The sequence below is a fragment of the Pseudorasbora parva genome, chromosome 17 (genome assembly GCF_024679245.1).
Source record: "Pseudorasbora parva isolate DD20220531a chromosome 17, ASM2467924v1, whole genome shotgun sequence".
NCBI classification, from domain to species: Eukaryota; Metazoa; Chordata; class Actinopteri; order Cypriniformes; family Gobionidae; genus Pseudorasbora; species Pseudorasbora parva.
The window spans coordinates 29,648,682-29,671,651 of record NC_090188.1 but is presented as its reverse complement, the minus strand read 5'-3'; the positions used below and the strand labels follow the sequence as shown (position 1 = coordinate 29,671,651).

The 22,970-nt window shown below is 37.7% G+C and overlaps 1 protein-coding gene across 1 annotated transcript in view; it reads left to right on the top strand.

The window, feature by feature from the left end:
- The window catches only part of lmbrd1 (LMBR1 domain containing 1), a 121,275-nt gene extending 104,868 nt beyond the window's left edge, over window positions 1–16,407 (top strand). The window contains exons 15-16 of the mRNA XM_067422104.1: window positions 14,124–14,215; window positions 15,499–16,407. Coding sequence (XP_067278205.1) covers window positions 14,124–14,215; window positions 15,499–15,609 — 203 coding nt within the window. The 3' untranslated portion in view covers window positions 15,610–16,407. The remainder of the gene's footprint in view (window positions 1–14,123; window positions 14,216–15,498) is intronic.
- The last annotated feature ends 6,563 nt before the right edge of the window (window positions 16,408–22,970 follow it).

Sequence of the window (22,970 nt, the reverse complement as noted above, 5' to 3'; positions counted from 1 at the left end):
GAAGAACATTTACCTGGAATATATTTGTACATCGTCCAACACCATGTCAAAGGGCCATCTAAAACGAAATAACCACATTGGCCAATATGGATGCAAGGAAACACTTTAACTTTTAAAGTGATTTTTAAGTGACTTTTGAAGCGAAGTTACAAAAAAAGAAAAAAAACTCTTATCATTTACTTGTCAGAATATCGGCTTTTTCATACTATGAATGGGGTCTGGAACTGTCAAGCTCTGAAAATTAATAAAAAGCACCATTATAGTAGTCCATTTGACTCATGCACTGAATTCCAAGTCTTTTGAAACTATTTGAGGAACAGAACTACAATTTAAATGCAAAGGTTTGACATTAATTATGTGAGATTTGAGATTTTTGTCATTTTAACAATTGCACTTTCACTTTTAATATACAAAATCTTAAAATATAGTTGATTGCTTAATGCATTTTATAATCTTATTTCGGTAACACTTTATTTTAAGGTTCAGTTAATAACTATGAACTAGTACTTATTAGCATGCATATAACTAGGATATTAGCTGTTTATTAGTACTCATAAAGCACATATTAATGCCTTATTCTGTATGACCTTATTCTACATCCCTTAATCCTACCCAATACCTAAACTTAAATGCTACAAAAACTACCTTACTAACTATTAATAAGCAGTAAATTAGGAGTTTATTGAGGGAAAAGTCGTAGTTAATAGTGAATGTGATCCCCATACTATTTTTTATTGATCTGTGTGATTAGTCTCAAACTAATTTCCACTAATCACATTTTTTATTTAAAATGTATAAATTATAAACCATTTAAAAGTTTGAGGTTGATTAAGATTTTTTTTTTTAATGTTCTAAAAATATACTCACCAAGGCTGCATTTATTCGATAAAAAATACTGTAAAACAGCATTACAATTTAAAATAACAGGTTTCTATTTTATTTTGTTAAATAAATTATTTCTGTTATACCAAAGCTATATATATATATATATATATATATATATATATATATATATATATATATATATATATATATATAAAACCATGTTGAAGTCTTTACTGACGCTTTAATTTAGTAATTTCAATGCATCATAATTTAATGCATTTAATGGTAAATAAAAGTATTACATTTCTTTTAAAAATCTTGCTGACCCCAAACTTTTGTACAGTAATATATACACCTATCAGACATAACATTATGACCACCTTCCTAATATTGTGTTGGTCCTCCTTTTGCTGCCAAAACAGCCCTGACCTGTCGAGGAATGTCACATGCCCACTGTTGGCGCTTTCGGCAGTGAACAGGGGTCAGCATGGGCACCCTGATTGGTCTGCGGCTATACAGCCCCATACACAACAAACTGCAATGCACTGTGTATTCTGACACCTTTCTATCAGAACCAGCATTCACTTCTTGAGAAATTTGAACTGTAGTAGCTTGTCTGTTTGATCGGACCACACAGGCCAACCTTCACTCCCCATGTGCATCAATGAGCCTCGGCCGCCCATGACCCTGTTGGGTCGTCTAGCCCAGAGGATTTTTAATTCTTTTTAAGGATTTCAAACCTCTCAGCCCTGCACATTTTGTATGTCTCCCATTTTTGACACACCCACTTCAGGTCTTGCAGTCTCTTATAATGAGCTCATGAGTTGAATCAGGTGTTACATGAGGGAGACATACAAAATTTGCAGTGCTGGGGGTCCTCCAGGAAAGGTATGAAAACTCCTGGTCTAGCCATTGCAATTTGGCCTTTGTCAAACTCGCTCAAATCTTACCCTTGCCCATTTTTCCTGCTTCTAACACATCAACTGTGAGGACAAAATGTTCACTTGCTGCCTAATATATCCCACACACTAATAGGTGACGTGAAAAGAGATAACCAGTTTTATTCACTTAACCTATCATAATGGTATGCCTGATCGGTGTATATGGCTATAAATTATTAAAACCAGAGCTATATTCAAATTCACTACTTAAAACAATTTAAAGATGTTCTGATTCAGTAACAGTTTAAATGTGAAGTATTCACATGTTCCATTTTCTATCTCCATGCACATTTACCCAGAGATCTGCTATGGATGACTAGTATGAATCATAAGTCACGTGTGTCTGTCTTTTATATTGCTGCTATAAATATGAGGATTGGTAACAGGTGAGACAGCAGCTCTGATATCACTCATGCTCTACGGCTGCTCTCCTCTACTGCAATTTCAGTCTGATTTTATTCTAACCTCACAAGTTTATTTGTATTGAAAAGTGTCACCTTTTGATTGTATGCAATTTTGCACTCGATCTGACGCCCTTCATTTCAACAGCTTCCTCAATGTGAACTTTACACTCAACTCTTCTGATTCTTCTCTTCCCCTTGAGGTCGTTCTGGAAAGCCCATGCCTTCTCGCTGCCTGTTTTTGGCTCTCACTTTTATTCCTTTGTGATAAAGATTAGCAAATGCTCCAGTTGAAGCCTTTTGAGAAAATGGTGCCAAATTTAGGCATCTGTTGGCCACACAAAAAGAGACAGATTGAAAGAGAAAAAAAAGAAGGAAAAGTGAAAAAGTGCATTTACGTCCAAAGTCAGTGATAGCTTATATATCTTTCTGTTCCAGGATTTGTTTCTCTACTCTTCAAAAAGGAACATTTTGTTGTTATTTACTCACCCTAATGTTGATCAAAACCTATATGACTTTATTTCTTCCTTAGAACCCAACAGGATGATTTGGAAGAGTACTGATTGATCTTTTTCATGCATATAGATTAAATGAAAACAAGTGCCAAAAAGGATGAAAAATTATCAGTAGGACAGATGAAATGTTCACTGTATTCCAAGTTTTCTGACAACATATGGTAGATTTACACGAGGAACAGACCATGCATTTGAAAATTAAGATCTTGACAGGTTAGATTGATTTATTATTTTAAAGTCCCAGTCAATCATTTTATCAATCAAATATTACACATTTAAAGTATTAGTTTGATTCAGAATTAAAATGTCCTGATAATTTACTCACCCCCATCTTATCCATCTCATTCATTCCTTTATTTCTTTAGTCGAAAAGAAAACATTTTTTTTTGAGGAAAACATTCCAGGATTTTCCTCCATATAATGGACTCCATCGGCAACCAACAGGTTGAAGGTCCATGCTCAATGCAGCTTCAAAGAGCTCTACGCAATCACAGCTAAAGAATAAGGGTCTTATCTAGCAAATTGATCTGTAATTTTCTTTAAAAAATAAATAAAAGTAAAACAAATTTTTTTAAATACTTTTTAAACAGAGAGGCATCTTGCACTGCTCTGTGAGGCGCCACACAACGCGGTGTTAAAGCGAACGTGTGTGTGTATATATATATATATATATGTGTGTGTATATATGTAATGATTTTAATGCATGACCTAGAGGCAACCACCCTCCGCTTCGCGTCGGGCGGTTCTTCGCCTCTGTGCCGTGCATTAAAATCCTTTAATGCATGGCTAGCCGTGGATTATCCCGCTTATACCATGGTTATTTGCCAAGTTAAAAACAAGTTAAAGCTATAACTGATGTTTTTTAAGAGACGGGTTAAATGACGGTTGTTTTCTTAGCCTACGTCTTGTTAGTTCTCGCACACCGTCGCTTTAAATAAAGTAGAGCCATCAAAATGTTTTTATATGAACAAATTACCATATTTATTTAAATTCATTATTAAAGGAAAGAGACAGAGAACTGAAATGGAAAGATCAGAGAGAGAGAGAGAGAGAGAGAGAGAGAGAGAGAGAGAGAGAGAGAGAGAGAGAGAGAGAGAGAGAGAGAGAGAGAGAGAGAGAGAGAGAGAGAGAGAGAGAGAGAGAGAGAGAGAGAGAGAGAGAGAGAGAGAGAGTCTTTGTCAGTCTGAAGATCCCCTCGTTGCTTAAGCATTTCGAACATAACTAAATGGTTATTTAATGGATTTATTAAAATTATTTATGAATGACAGGCAACACTGCAGTGACAAGGCAATCTTTATTTGAACGAATCATCATCATGTAGCCTAGTGTGAAATAAACCCCGCGTCATAAAGACACATTACATTTAATGCATTAAATTATATAATAATATAGGTGCTCGAGTCTGTCAGTGTAGGTGTCACGACCACAGTGTAGCCTAGGTGTCACGAACATGTCTCACGACACACGGCGACATGTTCCGCAAAAAAAAAAAACAACATTACAAAATGCATCACCGATCGTGTGCAGAGCAACAACAACTAGATTGTTTTCAGTTTAGACATTTTATGTAAAATGGACATTTACATGTAGACCTCTCAAACTGCGATACCAAACAGAACCACACAGAGACACCAAAAATGTGAACTATTTGGAACGGTTCAGTCTAATTTGGTGAACTGGTTCACTAAAAAGAGCCGGTTCAAACAAACGATTAGTTCGCAAGCTGGTCATCACTTACGTTCACACATGACAAATCAAACATTATCCTTTCTGAGTGTGTGTGGAAATGTGTGGATGTTCTGAAATGTACATGAATGCTGCATGAGATCAGTGATCGAGAGAGTGCACACACGTTCTCTGTGCATTATTATAACGGACTCTCACGCGCTTACTGTACGACACAAAAACATTCTCCAAAAACAATCGCAAAATTAGACAGAGCTTGTGTTTTAAAGCAAAGCACACACTGAAATGAACAATTCACTAAAAACGCCCTGTGAGTCTCTCTTCTCTCTGATGTGGCCTAATCAGCCTGGCCTTCTTTACATTAGCACTGTTTTGGACTTTTTGAATGAATCAGATTACTGGATCACTGAACACTTTCCCAGAGTTTAATGGCTTAAAATCACAAACGCAGAATTGGGTTAAATAGTTAGAATGGAAATTTCCTCCTACCAGGGTTACAGGTGCAGATACTCAGTGGGATTGTGATAAACTCCCGATGATTGACTGCGTGATGCAAATCACGTTAATGTCGCAGCTTCACGTACTTTTGTAATTTATTAGCATTAATTGCGTTAAATTATTTTAACGCGTTAACGACTTTAAATTAAACGAATGCGTTAACGCATTAACGTCGACAGCCCAAACGCCATTAAAAACTTAGTTTAGTCTAAGTTTGAATTCTTTCAGTGGATCAGTTCATAAAACAGTAGTGATGTAAAGAATTAATAATTCATGAATAAGACAGAAATAGTTGTCTGATTCATGACAGATTCATTCTGTCATGTTGACTTAAGTTGACTTGTTCATTGATCTGACACAGATATTAAGTTTCTCAAAGCAAAGTACTCTGTTTGCTGTCAAGAATATATTGCATGAATCATATGGATCAATTTTGATTCATTTATGTTGCTTTTACTTCCTTTTTGAAGCTTAAAAGCTTCAGTTTCCATTAGAAATGCACTGAAAAGAGTGACCAGTACAATTCAACAAAATCCTCCTTTTGTGTTCCACAGAAGAAAAAAAAGTAAATCTGCTTTTGAATGGCATGAGGGTGAGTAAAGACAGAATTTTCTTTTATTGGTTGAACTTGCTTTAAACCATCGATCGCTTGTTTTCTTATTCTATCTGAATTTCCCCCCAGTCTGGTGCATTGAGAGCTGGCGATAATTATTCAGCAAAGCAGAAAAACAGAGCAGATAATTAAGGAACACTTTAATTAATAGCCACGTCAGGCACAGCCTGGCACGAGTTCATGCCGCCACGTGCACCCCATGGTGTTACTTTAGTGGTAGATGTGGACCGCTGGTACATAGAGAGAATCTAATGCATCTTAATGGAGTCTCATTTAAGCTGATTCTGTCCCAGTGCACACAGTTCTCATATGCATGCTATTTCTATGACTGCAATACAATAGGATCCAGATCCAGGTTTTGAATGAGTACTGTATTCGTAATCGGGAGTGTTTTTTATAACCTACAGTGGGTTCATCATTATCTAAACCAGAAGGCAGTTGTGTTTGTAGTAGGTGGTATTCTTTTAGAAACATTATATCCCAGACCTCAAGACAGGATAGGGTGAAAATAGGGTGGTTTCAAGATGTGCAGTTTGCTTTTAGAAAAATGGCACAAACAAAAATCCCCAAACAAACAGTGCTTGATAGAATGTTCTTCTCATAGGGAGACAGCACTTTAGAGCACTTTTCCTCTATTTCCATCCTGTTCTTTTTCAGTGTATACACAGAAACAAATGAGTCATTATTAATAATGCATGCTTTCAGAGAGGGCTGCTCCGCTGTACTGACCACACACTGAACTCACGCTCTGCCACACGCTTCCTTTCAGTCAGTTCCCTCTGTTAAAGGGATAATTCACTCAGAAATGAAAACTCTGTCATTATTAACTCACACTTATCTTGTTCCAAACCCCAATTTTGTTTTTCTCAGAAAGGAGAACATTTTGAAGAATTGTTTCACAGCTCTTGCCATTACCATCTCTATAATCACAGTAAAAAGAGGTCCATTCAAATACAGTCATTTCAGAGTTATTTTTGAAGTCATGCTGTAAGTTTATGCAAGTAAAAGATCATTAGTAGGGTTGTGTATCGTTTAGGGTTTTTACGATTCTGGTGCCAAACCAGTACTTTTAAAACGTTACTGGTGCCTAAACGGTGCCTGAACCGATACTTTTCTATTTTAAAAAAAAGAGCCACAAAATGACGGTGGATGACATTAAATAATGGCTTTTTATTGATTTTTTTTATTATTATACTTTAAATTGAACAATTTGTTTAAAGTTTAAAGTATACTTAAATATATAAATAGATACAAAACACATTTTACTTAAGTTCACAGTAAAAGCTAAAGCCCCCTAACCCAACCACAATAGGCCTAATTTAACACAAAAAAACTGCACTAATAACAGCAGTTCATCATTATTTTGCATTATTATGAACATATTCTCTCGCTTAGAACGCATTGCATTATTGTTTCCATGGCAACGCGTCATGCTTGTCACAATATGCTTTATTGTGCTTTATTCAAAATGCTTTATTCAAAATATTCACAAACTTTTTACCTATTTTTCTGCATTTTTCTGTCCAAGCCCGGCCCGCTTCCGACAGAGCAGTAACCGAACCCAACCCGAGCCCGACTGGCATTAAAATATTTATGTCTGAGCCCGACAGTTAAAATCAATGTTTTTTCCTCATATACTAATGACACGTACGTTTGTTTGTGTGGAAAGCCCGCTTTTATTAAGCAACTGTAGGAAGGCATTCTGAAATGTTTACAGACGAGCGCATCAGCACGCGCATGGGGCATCAAACGTTACACAGAGCCCAATCAAATAGCCAACTGAAATGAAATGAACAAAGGTCTGCTAAAACTAACAGAACAAAACATTAACGTAACACAATTGAAATGCTTATTGGAATGAAAGTCATCTTACCAATTTTCTCAAACTGTATGGTTCCTAAACTGCAACATGGGATCTATTTACATAATCTATCCATCAAAGTTTAGGCTAATCGAGGTTTTACGCAGAAAAAGGATTGCATCAACTGTAGATGGCTTCAAGGCTGTCCTGCTGCCAGCAGCGCTGAAGTTGCATTTACAGGAATGACAAGGATGCCGCGGGAAATATGCACACACGTGGTGCGCGTTGTTGTCACGACAAATTTCTGCATGCAGGAAGACGGATGTTAGGGTAATATTTTACATTTACTTTAATCACAAAAACAAACCATTGCATCAAGTTAAACAGGCCCATTGTCTATTTCATAATAAGCAGTTTTGATTAATGCCTTATCGCGCTGATGTGACCGAACCCGAACGTCATTTCAAAATATCTGTCCGAACCCGGCCCGGCCCATTGGGTACCGTCGGCACAGGTCAGGTATCCATCCTCTAGATGGGACACAGTCGCCGGGCGCCTGCACTATTTCCGCTTTTCCGGTCATGAGTATGAGGTAACACAGCTCTGTTTATCATATTAGATACATTTAAATGTGTTTAAAATGTTGGTGTTATGACGTTACTCTGTGCGTTTGCTGAAAACATTTGTAATATTGTAAGTACAATAATACAGCTAAACAAAATATATAACTCTGGTCTAGTGGTTTTTGGATATTTTCCTGCAAAAATACTACATAGTGCATCTTTAAACGTTTGGCAGGGCTCAGTCCGAGGGCTGGGATAAATGGTTGTCTTTCAAATTCCCTCTGCACGCAATAGGATAGCGCTACAACCAACCAAAGCGCTATCAGTGGTGAGATGAAAATCAAATGCATTTTCACACTATAATCATAAAAGCACACATCTCAAACAAACTCATTGTCTGCTCTTAAACTTGGACTAAAGATTACTTACCTGTATTCCTTAACTGCAAATACTACTTCCTGCGATTCCCAAGCTCCTTGCTCCTGCGCCTGTCCCTCCTCTCAAGCGTTCCTCTAGTGTTTCCTTAAGACCTGTAAAAAAGACAAAGACTTTGATTATTATTCAGCCTGCTAAACGGCAACTAAAAGGTGTGTGTGGATTTACTCACCTGTTTAATAAAGCAATAAGCCCCAACAAGCTGTGTTTAACAGTGAATGTATAACAGCTGAGCGGCATTGTTATGCACGACGCAGAGTGCCTAACACCTCCTTAGCTGTTATACATTCACTAAAAACCACAGATACACAGGGTTTATTCCTTTTATAAAACAGTTACTGCACAATACAAATTTCATTGAGTAAAATCGCTAAAAGCCAGAAAAAATTGTACATGCCCGCGAACAGCCGTTAGATGGTGGCAAATACTGTCTCAATGAATGAGTCACTCAGTGAAGACTTTTATATTGAAAAGACTAAAACTTGTGTGAACACGGGAAAAAGATGCAACTGACAAATGAGCTGTTAAAAAGACAAGATATCGCAGTAAATATTTAACAGATTTTTTTGTTATGCTAAATCTGAATGCAGGCAATACACTCCCTCACTCAATCTCTCTCTCACAATGATACAAGCTTACATGAACAATAGTGATGGGGAGTCGACTCTGAATAGCCCCAGAGTTGGTGTCGACTCTGTTGCTGTGTCTGATATTGCTCACTTGTTTACTAATTCTTTAATCCCTATGACACTGGCATTGTACACAACGTCAGAGAGCTGTCGCAGAAACTTTGTCACACATTTATTTGAATATTTACTTTAGAAACAGAAAACAGTCACGGTGACTTTAGTCTGTAATTATACATAGGCTTCCTCCATGCTAGCTTTAGTTTAATTGATGGTATATTAATGCTATACATATAGATTTGGTTTTTCCATGGTTAACCTTTTCATAATCATTAAACTAACCATAAATCCTAAAAATACTCACATCAAGAAGAAACAAATCAATAACTGTACATTATTGTATGTATTTTAGTATTTAGTATCCTATTTTAACTCGTTTAGCTCCATCACTCGACAAAAGCTTTTTTGTGATTTATTCCTCTGTAAAATTAGGTATCGGCAACAGCTAGGTAGCTAAAAAGTGACCCTGTTTTGATGTAAAGTAAATGGAGTCGAGGACTCCTACAGTGGGAGTCGGGAATCGGAGTGGAGTCCGAAAACCAGAATCGAACACCCCTAATTGAACAATATCAATGAGAACAAACATATTATGTTTACGTTGCTAAGAGTGGTTGCTAAGGGCGTTACGGTCATAGCCGGGTTTTATCATGAGTACTACACAGCTATTGTCTCCCTCGCTCTCTCGCTCTCTCTCTCTCTCTCTCTCTCTCTCTCTCTCTCTCTCTCTCTCTCTCTCTCTCTCTCTCTCTCTCGACAGTCTTCTAGCTGTGTAGTGGTTTTCCATAAATTTGCACTTTTGTATTCTACAAACAAAATTGTAGCATAAAGACCTGGAAAACTTGAGAGTGAGTAAATGATGACAGTTTTCTATATATGGGCGAACTAACCCTTTAACAGCCAATGCTCAAAAAGCCATGTCAACACAATGCCACACAACCCGAGTGAATGAGCAGACTGTGGGTCTGAATGGCTGTGGTCTTTGGCAGGCGTCCTCCATCAGCAGCGAGCGCGAGCTGAAGGTGAACCGGGTCAGTGGTGTTCACAATGATTTGTTTAGCCAAAGCACTGTTGAGAACCATCTGCCCTGCAATTCAGGTGAGCATCTGCTGAGCTGCAGATGGCAGGAAAGGTGCAGGAGGGGAGGCCTGCTCTCAAACAGGTCCAGTTTTTACTGAGCCAGAACCAGAGGCCTGTTGTAGCTGTCCTTTAAAAATATCAAAGATACAAAAGCTTGCCATGCAGAGAATTCTATTAGCCTATCCATCCATCCATCCATCCATCTATCCGTCCGTCCATTCGTTTGTCCATCTATCTATCTATCTATCTATCTATCTATCTATCTATCTATCTATCTATCTATCTATCTATCTATCTATCTGTCTGTCGGTCGGTCGGTCGGTCGGTCTTTCTTTCTGTCTTTTGTTCCATCCATCTATCTATCTGTCTATATGTCTGTCTATATGTCTCTGTCTGTTTTTTCCAATCCATCCATCCATCCATCCATTTCTTTAAGACCTTTTAAACTTTTCAAAACAAACACGTCTATCTTTCCTAGCTTTATACTTCATTTCACTTGTCTAGTTATTTTAATTCTACTTGCTTACATTCAAATTTAAAGCTACACTGTGTTATATTTTTCCCCATCTAGCGGTGTAAAGGTATATGACCATCCAGTGAATAATAGTTTATGTCCCTCTCAATTCTGATTTCGTTTTAACTCTGACGGTGGCCGATTTAGTCCAACATTAGCACGGCAATCCCCCTCTTCACATTCGACACTGTGCCATCGAGTGTTAAAACGTGAAAAGCGAAGCTTGAATTTACGGGTATGTCCCTCTTTGGCTAATATACTTTCAAGATGGAGGGGCAACATGGCGACCGGCATTCGAACCCCTCACCCGTATGTATTTTCAATGGCATATTATAAACTTACGAGAATACTTTATTATTTGAAAGAAGTAAATATACATTAATGAGCACATATATTTTTGAAAGAACTAAGTGTTTTTAGCTAAGAATAAACTAGAAAAGTTACACAGTGTAGCTTTGATACAGAATGGCACATAATCCTGAAAATAATATCAGAATCAAACGTAAAATACCCCTAGGATTTTTTGATTTTATTTTAAGAAAGCTTCGATCTGATGGAACATTTTTTCCACTGATGTAGGAAGTGATGTGAGTGGTTTTCTCTCTGATGTAGGAAGTGATGTGAGTGGTCATCGGAGACATTTAAGACTTGTGTTAGTATTACATTTGAACATCAATCCTGGTTCTGCCTGACCACTTGTGATGGGATCTCTTGGGACAGAGGTTAATGCTCAGTGCAAATGGGGCCTTTGATAACATGTGTATGAGATGATAGGACGTATAACACAGATTGATTCAGTGACCTCTGGTGCCGCTCGTGTTTTGTAATGTCGGGGTTTTCCTTTAACTACTCTCTTTTAAGGAGGTTTTCATGCCTCAACCAACCTCCTGTTGCATGTCTGGCATAGCTAATTATCTGCATAAACACTACTGGAACTTTCTCTCTACTTCTCCTCCCTTCCCTCTGTAGACCCCACTCTCTAAGGCTGCTTCTTCAGAAGCACCTCGACAGATTGAGCTGATTACAACCCTTCTGCTGTAGTGACACTTGCTCTGTCTGACCCATGAGCACATGTTAACTTCTTCATACAGGAACTTTTTACATTAGCTTTCTTGCTGACCACTTGATTGTGTAGTGCAAACATTAGGCCAACAGACAACTACACCGCAAACTAAACCATGAGGTGATAAAACAATAATCATTGCAATATAATTTTCCTTTATAAAATGATAACAAAAGTTTGATGTAAAGTTTATGCACCAAAAGCAGAATGAAACAGCATCGCTTGCTTGTTTGTACCATGCTACACGGATCAGCTCGGCTGAAACGGCAGCGAAGCGCAAACTTACTAAAGCAGATGCGTTTACTCATTGATCGATACGGGTTAACTGAAAAACAGTGCTGTGAAATCCAGTGAGAAGCTTGAATTCAGTAAAGATTTAAACTAGTCAGCCAGATGAAACAGTGCAGAACAAGTAAAGTCCTAACTCAAAACTGTCAGAATATTTAAATTTTACCCTAAAAAAAAGGAAGTTACATTTTTTAATTTGAACATAAATGTATATTCTGCATCCCATCTCAAGCTACTGCTACTCAACTCACTGTCAAATGTTCATTTCTAAGAGACAAAATATGTAATAGCATTGATATTGCAGCCTGCACTGCAAACTGAATTAGAAACTAAGAAATACATGTTTCTATTATTATATTTATTTTGCTAAGGAAAACAGACTGAAAACATCTTTACTTAAGTTTTCTCATGCATATTTTGATGTAGAAAAAATATTTTATCATTATTAATGTTTTGAATATTCTACCTCATATCAGATTTGTGAAACCTGTTTGGCAAGTTGTCCTGTTCTGAACATAAAGAGTAGTTTAAAATAGGGCTGTGCAATATATGGAAGTATTATGGAAGTAATTATGGAAATTATGGAAGTATCGCAAATGTACATATCGCAATATGCATATTGCAACGACACGCAATATCTGAATGATTTTTAATAGGCTACTTCAACATGGTGAAAAGTGTATGCTTTAGCGTAGAGAATAGACTGGGCACATGACTGTTACTTATGTGACTTGCTTGATGTTAAAAAGAGTTATTAAACGTAACAATTTGTGAAAAACAATAACATGCAGACTCACGCTGGCTGACACACACACACACACACACACACACACACACACACACACACACACACACACACACACACACACACACACACACACACACACACACAAACACACACCGAAACGTGAATGATTTGTGACATAAACGTTTGCTAAAACACTGCTGGTCACTTTCAGAAGTTGTAGCGATACTTTCTTTTCCCAGAAAGACTGTGAAACACAAATGCTTTACTTCTCAGTTTTTAAGTACATTTTTTATTTATATAATTTCAATCGATTTTACACACTAATTGCAATATCGTATCGCATATCGAATATCGCATTATTTAACAAGATATTGCATATCGCATTTTTCTTCAATATCGCACAGCCCTGGTTTAAAAGCACAGTTAACTGTCTGGAGAAGCACAACTTTCACTCAGAAGCAAAAATCAGCCTTTAAAGGGATAGTTCAGCCAAAAGTGAAAATGTGATGCTTATCTGCTTACCCCCAGGACATCCAACATATAGGTGTGTTTGTGTCTTCAGTAAAACACAAATGAAGATTTTTAACTCCAACCAGTGCAGTCTGTCAGTCGTATAATGGATGTGAATGATTTTAACAGGAATATTTTAATTCGATTTGCAATGAGGCTAATTTTTGGGGGGAATTTTTACTTATATTTTTCTTTTCTCTGCATTTGTCCAAATGTTGGCTATTTTGGGCTGCCAAGCAGAATCGAAATATTTGTTCTAAATATTTGTTTGTCATTCGTCAGACTCAGGGTTTGTTATTGTTTCCACTGGTTCCCTCCCGCTTCATTTTCTATGACATGGTCATCAGCTTGATGGCGGTTTTCTGGTCAGTGTGACAGATTAGCTTGAGGCGGCTCTAGCTAAGAGGTTCTCTCATGCATTTAATTGAAAGGCGGCGTGTTGTTAGCACAAACCTGCAAAGCGTGGCTAGTGCGACTACACAAGGCTGTGTGCCGGCAATTACGGTGTCATGCTCTTTGAAGAGAACACATACCGTTATGCATGTGTGATTACTTTCCCTCGCTCTGCATGTGGCGGGTAAAGTCTAACCTACTGACCTTCTGACTCTGCAAACACATTAGCGTTTGCTTATTTCTATTAGACTTACATTAAAGCGGGGACCTGAGCTGTATCTAGGGATGAGGATACTTTTTTAGTATGCTTTAAAATTGAATTTATTTCTGTGATTGCAAAGTTGAATTTTGAGCAGCATTCCTCCAGTCTTTAGTCACATGATCCTCCAGAAATCATTGTAATATGCTGATTTGCTGCTCAAGAAACATTTCTAATTATCAATGTTGAAATCCGTTGTGCTGCATATTTCGGTTGAAACCATGACTCTGAATTTAGAACCGCATTTATTTGTAACAGTTTGAATGTCTTAAATTAAAGTACAGTTTCTTCACATTTTGTTTTACAGACCAGTGCACAGTAACAAGATCATACCTGTTCCTGCACAAGTTTTGGTTCTTCAGCACCATCTACTATTTTGGCAACTGGGCTTTTCTTTTGGTAAGTTCCTGAATGCACAACTACTTCCACGTTCTATTTATTACAATCAGGAGTTTCTGGTTACAGCATTCAGCGCACCTACATACATGAGAACGCAGATTATCATTACATTTTTTGGGGTTGTCAATTGATTAAAACAATGAATAATGTTCTCTGCGTTAAAGGTACAATTAAATAACCAAAAACCACTAGAACAATGTTATATATTTCCTTGACTTGTGTACTTTTAAATGTTTAAATAATACAGAGAAATAATACATTTTAACCAGGAAAACAGACCTTTTCTGTGCGTCGCCTATCAATGACATCATACCTGTGTTTTCCCTCGATTTCCGGGTACCCTAAAGTCATTCGACAACTGTAAGACCTCCGTTCATCTTCAGACACAGATGAAGATATTAGTGTTGAAATCCGATGGCTCAGAAAGGCCTTCATTGACACCAATGTCATTTCCTCTCTCAAGACCCATAAAGGCACTAAAGACGTCGTAACAAAGCCCATCTCACTACAGTGGCTTTACAATCATTTTATGAAGCGATGACAATAGTTTTTGTGTGCAAAAAAGACGAAATAGCGATTTGTACAGCCATGGGCCGATTTCAAAACAAAGATTTGAACGGTTATGAATCAGCGTATCGATTCATGATTCAGATCGGCAGTGTCACGTGATTTCAGCAGTTTGACACACGATCTGAATCACAAATCAATACGCTGATTCATAACCGTTCGAAACATTATTTTATTTCGGCCCATCACTATGCAAGTCATTATTTATGTTTTTTTTACGCACAAAAGCTATTCTCATCGCTTCGAAGAATTATTGTAAAGCCACTGTAGTGAGATGGGCTTTGTAACGACGTCTTTAGTGCCTTTATGGGTCTTTAGAGAGGAAATGACATTGGTGTCAATCGAGGCCTTTCTGAGCCATCAGATTTCAACAAAAATATCTTCATCTGTGTTCCGAAGATGAACGGCAGTCTCACGGGTGTCGAACGGCATTAGGGTACGTAATCAATAACAGAATTTTCATTTTTGGGTGAACTAACCCTTTAATACATTAGCTCAGCCATGAATAAGATTTCTGCCCGAGTCAGGTCAGATTCTTTTTCACCGGCTGTAGAGGCGAAGACGACAACTCCCATGATTCCGCGAAATCATGGCGTCCTCAAGCTACGCCTGTTTTGATAATAAAACTCATCACTACAAGGACCTGCAGTACTGATGAAATATCATGTGAGTAGTAGTGTTGGCATAGCCCTAATGTGTCTTTTGTTGTGTTGCAGGTCTTTCTCATTGGTTTGGTTGTTTCGTGCTGTAAAGGGAAGAGATCCGTGATTGAAGGGGAAGTTGATGCGGACGATTCAGATCTCAGCGATGATGAATATGTACATTAACTCCTGGTGTAGTTACTACTAAAGTCCTGTTTTAACTAGGTGCGGTTGCCAGTAAGAACTGGAATGAAAACAAATTGTAAAACAGTTTTCTATCTTCCCACAACTCATCTTCATTTGTAGTTTAGAAAGAGAAATAGTGATGCTCTATAAGACTCAATTGAATGTGTTATGATGCCAAATAGATTTTGTGTCATTAGAGTAATTGTCATGTTTAACTGATAGCAGTAGTCTGATATGCTAACCCGTCTCTACTACTGACCCTTACTACTAACTAAGGGTTTATTTGCATGTCATTTTGCATTGCTGTCTGGAATACTTCAACAAAAAAAGTTTTTCAAAATTTAGTTTGAAATCATTTAAAAAGGTACAAATACTTTTGTTGATACGCATAAAAAGGGTTGAAATTCTTATGCTGATTTATTTATTATTTACATTTTTTTTTAATGCTGTGCATATCTGTATTTTTGTGTGGGTGTGTGTGTGTGTGTGTGTGTGTCTAGCCATAATTCTCAAATGTCCGGAAGTGTTTTCTTTAACACGTTTGAATTACTGTCATACTGCTTGCAGAGACCTTTTGATTTATTTCACATAGTTTTATTTTGGATTGTACTTATAATGACAAGAGAACTTGCAAAGATCCAGGGAACTGATGCAAGTTCAAAAAGTGTAAAATGTATTTATCATAGTATTGGCCTGTTTTGCAGTTTTCTGAAATTAATGTCTCTTTTGCAAGATGATCCATTAATAAAGTTTAAAAACATATCTTGTTTTAAAAAGAATAAAGTGGCTTTATTGTAATTTATACTTATGAACCTAAATCCTAAAATAATTTAGACTGTTAATTAAAGGGATAGTTCTCCCAAAAATGAAAATTCTGTCCTTAATTACTCACCCTTTGTTGTTCCAAATCTGTAAGAATTATGTTCATATTTAGAACACACTGTAAAAAAAAATATTTAGAAAAAAAGTTACCTGGTTGCCTTAAAATTTTGAGTTCATTAAAATTAAAATTTTGAGTTAATACAATGAGCATTTTTTGAGATTCGACAACCTTTATTAAAATATTATTAAAAGATTTTGTAGGCATATTGGGTAATTGTGTGTGTTTTATTTTTGATGACGCAGTGAAACATGCCAAATAGTGCTATTTTCATGATTTATCAATTTTTTGTGGTTCATACACAATAATATTTTGAGTTTCTATTTATTAAACAAATTTCCTTAATTGTATCAACTCAAGTTTTTAATTTCAATAAACTCAACATTTTAAGGCAACCAGGTTACTTAATTTTTTAAGTTAAACCAACAAAAACCAACAATTTTTTTTTACAGCTCACAAATTAAGATCTAATTAAATGAAAATTGACAGCTTTCTGTCCCTCTATTGACAGCTGACACAAGTTCATAAAGATTGTAAAAAGTAATCTACATGATTGGAGCGGTTTAGTCCAAATTTTCTGGAGAGAATGGATTGCTTTATATGATTAACAGATTGAATAAGGCTTTTATTTATATAAACTCTGACAAAGTCCCTTTCAAGGAAAGTCTGTTCACTCAGCGGCCATATTTGCAATAGCTCTGCTGCTATTTTTGGCATCCATCTATTTGAATGGGAGAATCCTGAAATCTTAACAGCTACTTACCAAACTCACAATTAAATAACATATTTCAAATCAGCAACAAAATCTGACATGAACTGCCCCATAAATGTTTTTTCTCCTGCTTATTTTTCAGACTAGACCAGCCAATGCGCATGTGCACTCCTAAGAGAGAGTGTTAGGTTTTTTTATTTAGAAGGCGGGGCGTATTCCACCATATTGCACATTACAATTTCTCCCATTCATAAGTAATAGGAGTGAAAGTCTTTCTATATCTATAATATTTGACATTGATCAGTAAACATAAACAGAAGCTCAACCATTCTTGCATAACAGACAAGAATGAACCTCATTGGTTCTTGCTGAAGCTCAAACATGCTGCATAACATGCGAACGATCCTCATTGGCTCTTGCAGAAGCTCAAACGTGCTGCGTAACACAAGAATGAACCTCATTGGTTCTTGCTGAAGCTCAAACGTGCTGCGCAACATGAGAATGATCCTCATTGGTTCTTGCTGAAGCTCAAACGTGCTGCGTAACACATGAGAATGATCCTCATTGGTTCTTGCTGAAGCTCAAATGTGTTGCGCAACACAAGAATGATCCTCATTGGTTCCTGCTGAAGCTCAAACGTGCTGCGTAACACATGAGAATGATCCTCATTGGTTCCTGCTGAAGCTCAAACGTGCTGCGTAACACATGAGAATGATCCTCATTGGTTCTTGCTGAAGCTCAAAAGTGCTGTGTAACACATGAGAATGATCCTCATTGGTTCTTGCTGAAGCTCAAACGTGCTGCGTAACACATGAGAATGATCCTCATTGGTTCTTGCTGAAGCTCAAATGTTCTGCGTAACACATGAGAATGATCCTCATTGGTTCCTGCTGAAGCTCAAACGTGCTGCGTAACACATGAGAATGATCCTCATTGGTTCCTGCTGAAGCTCAAACGTGCTGCGTAACACATGAGAATGATCCTCATTGGTTCTTGCTGAAGCTCAAACGTTCTGTGTAACACATGAGAATGATCCTCATTGGTTCTTGCTGAAGCTCAAACGTGCTGTGTAACACATGAGAATGATCCTCATTGGTTCTTGCTGAAGCTCAAACGTGCTGCGTAAAACATGAGAATAATCCTCAATGGTTCTTGCTGAAGCTCAAACGTGCTGCGTAACACATGAGAATGATCCTCATTGGTTCTTGCTGAAGCTCAAGCGTGCTGCGTAACACATGAGAATGATCCTCATTGGTTCCTGCTGAAGCTCAAACGTGCTGCGTAACACATGAGAATGATCCTCATTGGTTCCTGCTGAAACTCAAATGTGCTGCGTAACATGAGAATGATCCTCATTGGTTCTTGCTGAAGCTCAAACGTGCTGCGTAACATATGAGAATGATCCTCATTGGTTCTTGCTGAAGCTCAAACGTGCTGCGTAACATGAGAATGATCCTTATTGGTTCTTGCTGAAGCTCAAACGTGCTGTGTAACACATGAGAATGATCCTCAATGGTTCTTGCTGAAGCTCAAACGTGCTGCGTAACATGAGAATGATCCTCATTGGTTCTTGCTGAAGCTCAAACGTGCTGCGTAACAAAAGAACGATCCTCATTGGTTCTTGCTGAAGCTCAAACGTGCTGCGTAACATGAGAACGATCCTCATTGGTTCCTGCTGAAGCTCAAACGTGCTGCGTAACAAAAGAATGATCCTCATTGGTTCTTGCTTAAGCTCAAACGTGCTGCGTAACACATGAGAATGAAGAAAAGCAAAAAAAAGTGAATAGGTGTCTTCAACACCATATCGTAATTACAGTAACTAATCTGACCTGTAAGAAGCATTCACCTGATCATAGAACTCTTAATTACATCTTCAGGCTCATAATTCTCATAAGTCTCAGTGCCATGTGACCACTGCAGATTTATTTTTAGCAAGAGAAAAGTATAAGTCTGAATCTGAGGACATGGAGAGCTCAAAGTACAGCCAGTACATTACCAGTAGTGGGGTAGATTGCTACAAAAGCACGCCATGTATTTGACATCAACTCATAAAGGCTGTGATGTTCATGCAGTAATCAATGAGGGGACTTTGTATGAAAGTTTGAGTTGCAGTTGCTGAAGCAAAAAAGTGTTACAACCATGCCCCTATACGTACAAGTTTTGATGTAAGTCTGATCATTCCATGCAGTGGCAAGACTGCATAAGAGCCCACTCAGATTGATGGCTAGTCATATGCACATTTGCTGTAATTCTGCATTAGAGTTACATTTTTCCCCCAAATTCATTACACTCTGTTACACACTGATTGTGTGATGATGCAATTACTTCCAATGATGGTTTGAGGATAATTAGGATGTTTTGCAATTCTGCCTTTTTTTCTCACAGTTCTGATTTAATATCTCGCAATTCTGACTTTATAACTCACATTTGCAATTTTATATCAAACAATTCGGAGAAAAAAAACTTTTTTATTTCGTTTATTCTGTGGCAGGAACAAGCTTCCATATAGTTATAGGTTATAGACTAACAGTTTTTTGTTCAATATCATCGAATTGGAATTAATTCATCTCTGTTCTGCGATGAGATTACTTTGTCTTTATTAAGAGCTGGAATCAATGCATCTGCAAACAGCTGTGTAAAAGAGAGTGCAGATCAGCTGTGTTTACCCTCGCTGACATTCTCACAGTTAGGAATAAGACTTTACCGTGGAAACTGAAGAGCAAAGCAGACTGTGCTGCTCATAGTCGACAGTGCTCACATACTGAGAGCTGCTTGAGTTTGTGCACGTGACTGTGTTTGTGTGCTTATCATGTTCTCACCTGGACCAGATGTTCTTATGATTCATGGCCCACGAAGACACACCAGACTCTCCTAACAGATGGTGCAGTCTTTGGAAAGAAAACAACAACTAATTTTCTCAAACTTGCTTATATAATAGACCAAAAACGAGGGGTTGGTGACAGTGTAGTTATCATATATATATATATATATATATATATATATATAAATATATGTGTGTGTGTGTGTGTGTGTGTGTGTGTGTGTGTGTGTGTGTGTGTGTGTGTGTGTGTGTGTGTGTGTGTGTGTGTGTGTGTTCCAATCCCGTTCATGGCCACAGGTGTAAAAAAATAAATAAAGCAGCTAGGCATGCAGACTGCTTCTACAAACATTTGTGAAAGAATGGGTCGCTCTCAAGAGCTCAGTGAATTCAAGCATGGTACCGTAATAGGTTGCCACCTGTGCAATAAGTCCATTCATGAAATTTCTTCGGTCAGCGCATTGCTGAGGCGCACAGTGCGCATAAGTCACCAACTTTCTGCAGTCAATAACTACAGATCTCCAAACTTCATGTGGCCTTCAGATTAGCTCAAGAACAGTGCGTAGAGAGTTTCATGGAATGGGTTTACATGGCCGAGCAGCTGCATCCAAACCTTACATCACCAAAGTGCAATGCAAAGCGTGGGATGCAGTGGTGTAAAGCACGCCACCACTGGACTCTAGAGCAGTGGAGATGTTTGTGACGAGTGACGAATTGCGCTTTTCTGTCAGGCAATCACATAAATGAGTCTGGGTTTGGCAGTTGCCATGAGAACAGTACTTGCCTGACTGCATTGTGCCAAGTGTAAAGTTTGGTGGAGGGTGGATTATGGTGGGGGGGTTGTTTTTTAGGGTTTGGGCTTGGCTTCTTAGTTCCAGTGAAATTAACTCTTAATGCTTCATTGTAGCAAGACATTTTGGCTAATTTCATGCTGTGGGAACAGTTGGGGATGGCCCCTTCCTCTTCCAACATGACTGTGCACCGGTGCACAAAGCAAGGTCCATAAAGACATGGATGAGTGAGTTTGGTACGGAGAAACTTGATGGCTGGAAAAGAGTCCTGACCTCAACCCGATAGAACACCTTTTAGATGAATTAGAGAGGAGACTGCGAGCCAGGCCTGCTCGTCCAACATCACTGACCTGATCTCACAAATGCACTACTAGAAGAATGGTCAAACAATCCCATAAAAACACTCCTAAACCTTGTGGAAAGCCTTCCTAGAAGAGTTGAAGCTGTTATAGCTGTAAAGTGTGGGCTAACTCCATAATAAACCCTACGGATTAAGAATGGGATGTCAATAAAGTTCATGTGCATGTAAAGGCAGGAGTTCCAAAACTTTTGGCAATATAGTGTATTTTCATATTCATCTTAACTTCACTCTCAGCAGTGTGAGTGGCGTCAAATGTTTGCTGGCAGTATATCACTGCTCTCGTATTTCGAACGTTGTTTTATTCCTCAGCGAAGAACGAAAAGGAACTTCGCATGAGAGTATACAGGCCTTGTAATTTCATAGCTAGATCACCAATCACAGAACTGAAATTACAAAAACACACACACACACACACACACACAAAAACGGACCAATCATATCATCCCTTGAAATGGTTTGTTATCACTAAGTTTATGACAAGTTCCACCTGCTGCGAAAAAAAATTGCTGATAAAATAGCTAGAACTGTTCGCTATTAAAAAAGCAAACAATGTTAGTGAGAAGAATGCTCATTTATTATACACACCGTTTTCAAGATTGAATTTGAAAGGTGCAATTAGTCAGCAAGTGAAGACCTACACCAGAGCTTTATTTGATGAAAAAAGCTGAAGCTTGTTAAAGCATTTAAACCCCAGAAGTTAAAGCGATAGCCCTGGACGACAACATCAAACAAGAAGCTAAAGATGAACTTTGCTGTTATTTAATATATGAATATGTCACGTGCCAACCGATTTTACTCTGGCCTCCACTGCCAACTTTATTTCAGAAAAATCATTATTGCAAAATTATATTAATTTAGCAGAATTACTGTTCAATCTGTAAATTTACCAACTCAGCAACATTTATGCGCATTTGCCATAATTCTGCATAATAGTTTTTACCCAAATTCATAAGTTCATTATGGTCTGTTACACACTGATTGTGTGATGCAAAAACTTCTAATGATGATTTAACATTGCTTTATTTTGGTGATACTAAGTACTGAGTAATAATAATGAACTGTATCTACTTAATATTTGATTAGGATGAGGGAGAGGGAGATTTTAAGATCATGAGAAACATCTTTATATATATATGTACAGTCTTGTTCAAAATAATAGCAGTACAATGTGACTAACCAGAATAATCAAGGTTTTTAGTATATTTTTTATTGCTACGTGGCAAACAAGTTACCAGTAGGTTCAGTAGATTCTCAGGAAACAAATGAGACCCAGCATTCATGATATGCACGCTCTTAAGGCTGTGCAATTGGGCAATTAGTTGAATTAGTTGAAAGGGGTGTGTTCAAAAAAATAGCAGTGTGGCATTCAATCACTGAGGTCATCAATTTTGTGAAGAAACAGGTGTGAATCAGGTGGCCCCTATTTAAGGATGAAGCCAACACTTGTTGAACATGCATTTGAAAGCTGAGGAAAATGGGTCGTTCAAGACATTGTTCAGAAGAACAGCGTACTTTGATTAAAAAGTTGATTTGAGAGGGGAAAACCTATAAAGAGGTGCAAAAAATGATGGAGGAACATTTTGTGGACTGATGAGAGTAAAATTGTTCTTTTTGGGTCCAAGGGCCACAGGCAGTTTGTGAGACGATCCCCAAACTCTGAATTCAAGCCACAGTACACAGTGAAGACAGTGAAGCATGGAGGTGCAAGCATCATGATATGGGCATGTTTCTCCTACTATGGTGTTGGGCCTATTTATCGCATACCAAAGATCATGGATCAGTTTGCATATGTTAAAATA